This window comes from Zalophus californianus, chromosome 14, assembly GCF_009762305.2.
Source record: "Zalophus californianus isolate mZalCal1 chromosome 14, mZalCal1.pri.v2, whole genome shotgun sequence".
Lineage (NCBI taxonomy): Eukaryota > Metazoa > Chordata > Mammalia > Carnivora > Otariidae > Zalophus > Zalophus californianus.
This window is the reverse complement of record NC_045608.1, coordinates 34088402-34095449: the sequence shown is the minus strand read 5'-3', so window position 1 is coordinate 34095449 and position 7048 is coordinate 34088402. Positions and strand designations below refer to the sequence as shown.

General features: G+C 47.5%; 1 protein-coding gene across 2 annotated transcripts in view; it reads left to right on the top strand.

Annotated features, from left to right (window-relative positions):
• Window positions 1-832: 832 nt before the first annotated feature.
• APCDD1 (APC down-regulated 1) overlaps window positions 833-7048 on the top strand; it is a 31666-nt gene continuing 25450 nt past the window's right edge. Inside the window, exon 1 of one of the 2 annotated variants that reach the window (XM_027576584.1) lies at window positions 833-1035. In XM_027576584.1, coding sequence (XP_027432385.1) covers window positions 978-1035 — 58 coding nt within the window. In that variant the 5' untranslated portion in view covers window positions 833-977. Of the gene's footprint in view, window positions 1036-1094; window positions 2039-7048 lie in introns of those variants that run through there. The other variant, XM_027576585.2, reaches the window with a different exon arrangement.

Below are 7048 nucleotides of genomic sequence, written 5' to 3'. Positions count from 1 at the left end.
TTTTCTCTCCTGCGCCCGGACACGCGCGCGTGCCTACACACCCACACACTCCAATCCTTGCAAGCGGACTTTTCTCAGACCCCCTCCACGAATCCCCCAGCCCTGCAGCGCCCCCCACCTTTTTGGAACACCTTTCACAAGTGGTGCCCCCACCCCTGCGGAGGCAAGAGAAAGGGTCCAGAGTTCCCCGGGGTGGAGGCCGGGAGGGCGAAGGGCACCTCTTTCCTGGCCGGCGGGGGCGCGGCGGCCGAGGGGGAGGAGGGAAAGAGGCGTTGATCCCCGGGCTGGGAGAGGGGGATGCTGGCGGGAGGGAGAAGGTTAAGAACTGGGCGGGGGGGGGGGGGGAGGCGCGGAGGGAGAGGGAGGAGGCAGGAGGAGGAGAAGGGGCTGGAAAGGAGGACAGGGGAGGAGGCTGGAGAGGGAGGCGGGAGAGGCGGTGCCCCACGCGCCCTTTCAAGTCTCCGCGCCCCCGGCCCCCGGCTGCGGCCCGGGAGGCGGTGACGCGGCGTCACCGCCCCGACTCCTCCCCCGGCTCCTCCCCCGGCCCGCGGCCCGGCCGCCCCAACGGCGGCGCTCGGGAAATATGAAGAGACGCTGCAGCTGCGGCGGCGGTGGCGGCCACTGCAGCTCGGAGCGGCGCGCGCGGCGGCGGCGGCGCTGGCCGGGGAGGGACGCAGAGGGCCCGGGTGCCGGGAGGCCGGGAGCGCGGACAGGGCCGGGCCGGGCGCGCGGGGCCCGACGGCGCCCAGCGAGCGCGCGCCCCGCAGCCCCCGCACCGCGCCCTCCGGGCATGGGGCGCGCCGCGGCCGCCTGACGCGCGGGGCCTGGGCCGGCCGCCGGTGTCGCCACGCCGCCGCCTCGTCGCGTCCTCCGGGCTGGAGGCGGGGGGACAGAGCGCGCGCGGCGCCGCGGCCGTTCCCGGGGAGCGGCGTCCCTGGACGGCGGGCGGCTCGGGCGGTCCGGGAGGAGGACTGGAGATGTCCGGTCTGTGCCGCCTCCTACTCGCGTACCTGTTCCCGGCCCTCCTGCTTCACGGTGAGTTCCTGCGCGGGCGCCGGGGAGCCCGGGCGCAGCCGCTGCTCCCCCTGCCCGGCCCCGGGAGAGGGGGCTCGCGGGTCCCCCGGCGGCGCCCGGAGCTGGTTTGAGGCTGGAGCTTGCTTTCTGGAAGGGTGCAGAGCTCACACACAGACACCTTTTAACTCCTGAACGGATTGCATCAAGTTACAGGGAAAACTTTTCTGTCCTGTTGGGGTTTCAAAGTACAGACTGTCATGAAGTCGCGGGCTCCGCGATCCGGTCTCCAAAGTGTCAAGATTGTCCGCGGGAGGGGCTCTTGATGTGGTGCAAGGTTTTGTGGGGCTGTAAAGCGAAACTGTGGTCATTTAAGGGGAGAAACAGCCCGCGCGCGTTTCTCTGTGCCCTCGGAGAGGACTAGTGTTTGCTGAAGGTGTGGTGATGCGGCTCTCGCCCCAAGTGGACTGGGTGCAGTCGCAAGGAGCAGGGGACTCTTAACACCCAAGGTGTAATCATGAAAACCGGTCTCCGAAGGTTCTCCGGAACTGGACACCCTGTTTCCTTCAGACTCTTGCTTGATGCTTTTGTTTCTGCGCCTCATGGACCACATTTCCTCGGGGTCTCCAGTAAACCCTTAGCTAGAGAACCTCAGCTCCTTCAAAGAGTTCCAGGAATTGCACTGAGAAAAATAAGGCAGATTTTGTGGTAGATTGGTGTTGATCCTCGCTGCAGGTGGTGGCAGAACATGTTGTGCTGATTCAGAAATCCTGAGTGAACTTTCCCTAATGGTGGACACCTGACATTTCAGCAGAGCGTCTCCACACCTCCAAGCCTCCAAAACCCCTGCAGGTCAGATGAGCACCCTCAAGGACCGTCAGTTTCTAAGCAGGACCCGCAGCTCTCGGTGGAGCTTGAATGCATTGATGCTTTATAGCTAGCACTGAAGACCAGGCTGTGACCCCCTCCCCACACCCCTGCGCCCGCCACCCTGCGTGATCCAGGAAGGCACGAGCCCCGGAGCTGTGTAAGTGGCTCTTTTCTTTGTCATCCCGCTTCAGGGCAGACAGCTCTGGCACTGCAGGCCCTGCTAAGGTGCTTGGTGGGGCCACACCTGCCTGATTGCCAAGGTGTGTCCACTGAGCCCCAGTGATCCCAGACTTTGAAAAGTCAGGATGGAAGGCTTGCAGTTTGAGGGCCAAAGAGAGAAGGTATAATTACAGGGTTGCACTCCTAGGCCCATCTGCTTAGAATTACAGAGCAGTTTTAATCTTTGGCTGAAACATGAAACAAATCAGAGCCGATGAGCAGATCAAACAGCAGCTGCCACACACACCAGAAGAAAGAGGGTGAGAGAGATGAAACAGAAAATTGTCCCCTTAAAAAAATCTGTTGTAATATCTGCGAACAAAAATGGCAGGATGGTAAAATGACTTTCAAATGAGAAATTACTTGAAAATTTGGCATAAACAGGATTTTTTTGCATTTTGGACTGTAAAAGTGAGCCTCAGAAGTGCAGCTTGGACCGGCTTATTCTGAACGCTTTCTCCCTCCTTTCAGAGGTGGGTGTTGTAATTATACTTCCTAGCCTGCCCGCTAGTCCAAGCTGGGATAATAACTAATAGTTGGTAATAAAAGCCCCAGTAAATCCTTGTGAGTATAGCCCGAAATCTCCCAGTTTGAGTCTGTGTTGGCCTGAACTTCTTGGGATAAGAGATTTATCCAGACCCGGTTGTGCTGGGAGAACTTTGTGGTGGAAGGGAGGAAGGAAGGGGGCAGTCTGCACTATAACCCAGCCGGGGGGGGGGGGGGGGGGGGGTCAGACCCCGTGCATGTGTGTGCATGCCTATACATGTGTGACGAAGAGGATATAAGAGAAAAAAGGCGTTTGCGAATTTTAATTGGATGGCATGGATACCCTGCAAAAAATTATCCAATTTCAAAGTGGGTCTGCAATGGCAAAATTATTAACGCTGACGTTGCTCAAAGATCAACTTGGATCCTGCAGGGAGTGTTGGACTCTAGCATAAAAAAATAAACAGATGGAATGGTTGTTCAATGTATAAATCCTTGGGATTTAAGAAAGGCTTGTGGTAATTCATTAGGATAATGTAAAGCACCGGGAAACAATTGAGTATTCTTTTCCCCCTTTTTCCTCTTGATTTTCCCCAATTGAAGTAGTTTTAACTGAAAATAGGCATTAACCATCTTAACCCAAGAGAATGGCTTGATGAATGTGTCCTACTCTATAGTCGGAGGTTTTACAAACATTTAAAAATTCTGTAGCGACAGATGAGCTTGATCATATATTTTAATAGTTATGAGTCAAAATCTTCTTAGAATGGCTTAATGATTTTTTTCCTGATACCTAGGCATCTTATTTTATTAAACATAGGACACTATTTATTTATGGTAGCAATTTTGGTAACAACAGATTTTTGGGGGTTAGGAGTGTGTTTGTGACAAACTTTAATAAGTGTAGTTTCAGACATCATTTATAGATTCTTATACTAGCAAGTCACATTAATAAGATTAAAAAGTACACAAGGCCTTTATGAAAATTCTGTGTAAGGATGACATAGAAACTACGATGTTTGGCCTCCAGTCTTTGCTCAGTTTGTTGGTTACTTTTATTTCCACTAATTGCAAATCATAAATCACCCCTATGTCCTACTGGTAAGTAGGCTCTGGCTAGACTTGAGCCTGTTGTTTGTTTTTGCTGTTTTTTAAACTGTAAATGTAGGGCAGGACTCAAGTTCAAAATTTAATGGCATGAAAGTATACATGTCAATTTTACTTTCCTCTCCAACTTCTGAAAACAATTGAATTTCTTAATCCAAATAAAACCTATTGAATGTCACGGAGGTATGCAGCTGGAAGATGTCCATTATCACTGTTTTCTTTGCTTAGATGAAAAGCCACAAAAATCATTCGGCTCCAGAAACACAGATTAGCATGAGGTATTCCAGAATAAGTGGTGCTTTAATGCACAGCAAAGTGCGGACTCTCCTTGCTAATGGAAATATTTGATTTTAAGTTTTGGAACTGATGTTGGGAGAGATGTTCTATCCCCCCGTGCTGTTTACTTGTGTAGAATTAGTTGACTTTTCTGAAAGGTGAAGGCACTTTTGAGCTATTCCCTTTCATTCAAGCATATTCTAGCAAAATGAAAAAAAAAAAACAAAAACCACAAAACTGTAAATTTCCAAGTGAGAGCTTACCTAACAAAATCGGACAAAACACTTATATAGGGTAAAATAGGAATCTTTGAAATACCGTTTTACTGAAGAAGACAGTTTTTGTAACCAAGAAACCATTGTGTCTCCTGCACCCTTTCCTCCTTGGTCATAAAATGAAATCTTGAAAAGAAATATGACTCGTTGGAACATAACAAGGAGCAAGGGTCTTAGATGTTAAATATTCTCTTGCAAAATCAGTTGACTTGCTTCAAACATGTGGCTAGGCACATCTATAGTAGCCATGTTCATTCTTTTTCTCCCCAAATGAGGAGAACTAAACCTTAAGTGGATGATATGACTGTGTAATTACATACTGTTTAGGGACAGACTGATGACAACTTGATATAATCAATTAAAGTGAAGCATAAGACATTTAAGACTAGAAACATGAAAAGCTATGTTACTGATTGTATACATCTGCTGAAACTCACACAGCAGGACGTGTCTTCAGTAGACCCTGGTGTGTAGCATTGAAGTGAAGACCCTGCCATTGTTGTTCACGCACGCCTTCTTACTGTGTCAAGATTTTATGTGTTTGGGTCCTTATGGGAATAGAATTATTCTGGAAAGTCATGTGATAGGTATCAAGGTTAGAGAAATGATAGTGTGACACCCTAAAATTATTAAGGGTATTCTGTAAGGGTTTTCCAGTTTTATTCATTCAGCAAGTACATTTATGAGGCCCTCCTGTGTGCCAAGTACCCCCACATGCCAGGGACAGGAGCTGTGAGGAGGTGCATACTCCCTTTCCTGCAGAGCCCCAAAGAATATCGAGGGGTGAGGAAGGAAAGCTTGTTGCAGGCCCCCAGAGCGGGGAGGATGGCATGTTCTGGATGACTATAGTACTTTCCCTGCTGAGAATCCCACCAGACCGCCCCAAACATACACATACTCCACGTACACCATACACACACACACACGGGCACGACTGTGCTGAAGAGCATGGGTGTGGCAGCAGCAGTGAACTACAGATGTAACATGTAAATTGTGCAGTTTGTGGTTCGACCCCGTTGTCTAGCCTGGGGACCATGGCATTAGAAGAAAATGACATAGAAAATTACCTCATTTTCAGCTACGGTTGAATGGAGCCAGGAATTTGAAATCTTGACTTTATTATATTTCTCATAAAAGGAAAAATACTTTTAGATAAAAAGGTTTAAAGATTGGCAAGAGCAGCTCTTTCAGCTTTTATCTCACAAAACAATGTGGAAATAAAAATAAGAGCTTGGTAGGCATAGCTACCCACATGGTAGTAAAATCCAGTTTGTCTGCAATGCATACAGGCTTTTATTCCAACACATGGAAAGCTGTGCTGGAGCTTATCTAGCAGAATCCACGGTAAAGCATACAGTTACAGTAATGACTGCTTATTTAATTGGGCAAGGCAATTTCATGGCTAAGTAATTACCTGCATTTAATCTAATCAGCCACATTTTATCTGCTTTGGGTTTTTACATATCACACCAGTTCTAACTTGAGAATACTTTCTCACTCTGATTAAGTAATACATGTCACATTATTTAAAACAGAAGCATGTGAAATGAGCAAGAAAAGAATCACTCAGAAGCCCCTCCCCAGAGACAACCATTGTTAATATTCTTACATATGCTTATTTAGCCTTTAAAAAAAATTTTTTTAAAGCATTGAACTACATATTATAGAGATCGACCTGATCAAAGATTAGTTCAGTCCCAAGTGTGCTTGAAAATTGTTTCCTTCCCCACTAATTTTACATTTTATTACATGTAAAGTGGTTTGGAACTTTTGGTTCTCGATCTCGATTGGCAGGTGAGAAACTCTGGAATATACCTAGATAATTCAAATTTTTAAAAATGTTATTGAAAAATTGGGGATTTGGACATGGAGTGTACTTTCTATTTCTTGTTTCCTTTCATTAAAAACAATGGCCCGTGCGCGAGCAAGAACCTCACGTGTAGTAGGCACTTAGCTATTTGGTCAGTGAATGAATGTTGACTTTCAGAAGGCAAGTAGTTACTTGCTGCTTGCTCCCCTGGTCTCCCACCCTTCACTCTTCTCTTTAGTCCCTCCCTGTCCTAGACTGGCTGCTTCCTGAAAACACCATGGGTTTAAGAACAAGCTTTGCTGGGGATGACCATAGCAAAAATAGTATATTCATTCTCTTTGACAACTATGCTAAGGACTGCTTTCTGAATGCATAATCTGGTGAATTCAGTGGTGTAAACAGTCATCTGGTCACGCACACAGGCTTTGTATTTAGGGTGTCAGTCAGTCTCTACATAAATGGCCAACTCTACGCTTCCTTTCATTTCGGGAAATCTGTTTTTTTTTTTTATTGATATCATTGAGAGTTTTCAGGCTCTGAACTGTAGACTTTACAATTATGATAGTGGTTAAGGTCATTCTGCAGTCATTTTGGATTACTGTTACTCCCTGGGAGTAAATCACTCATGAGCACGCATGCATGTGAATAAACCTTCCAGAGCTCCAGGATCTCGTTTAGTTCTCTAGAATTAGTAACCTGTAAAATAATACCGTAAAGCCTTTACAAATTAATTTTTTTTCAACAAGTGAATAATTTCCTTCCAAAGTCTACTATTTTCTCCCACACTTACTTCAAAGAAATACCCACTTGGCATCATAATTTTATCTGAGCCCAGGCCCTGGGACCCCCAGTCTTGGATACCATTTTATGGTGAAGTCGTTTTCCTGATTCAGAGCTCTGCTGGACAGGGAACAGTGCTATGGAGAGCTTCCAGCTTATTTGGTGTCATGGACTGGCCGTTTATAGAACACTTCACATTAAAGAGTGGTTCTCT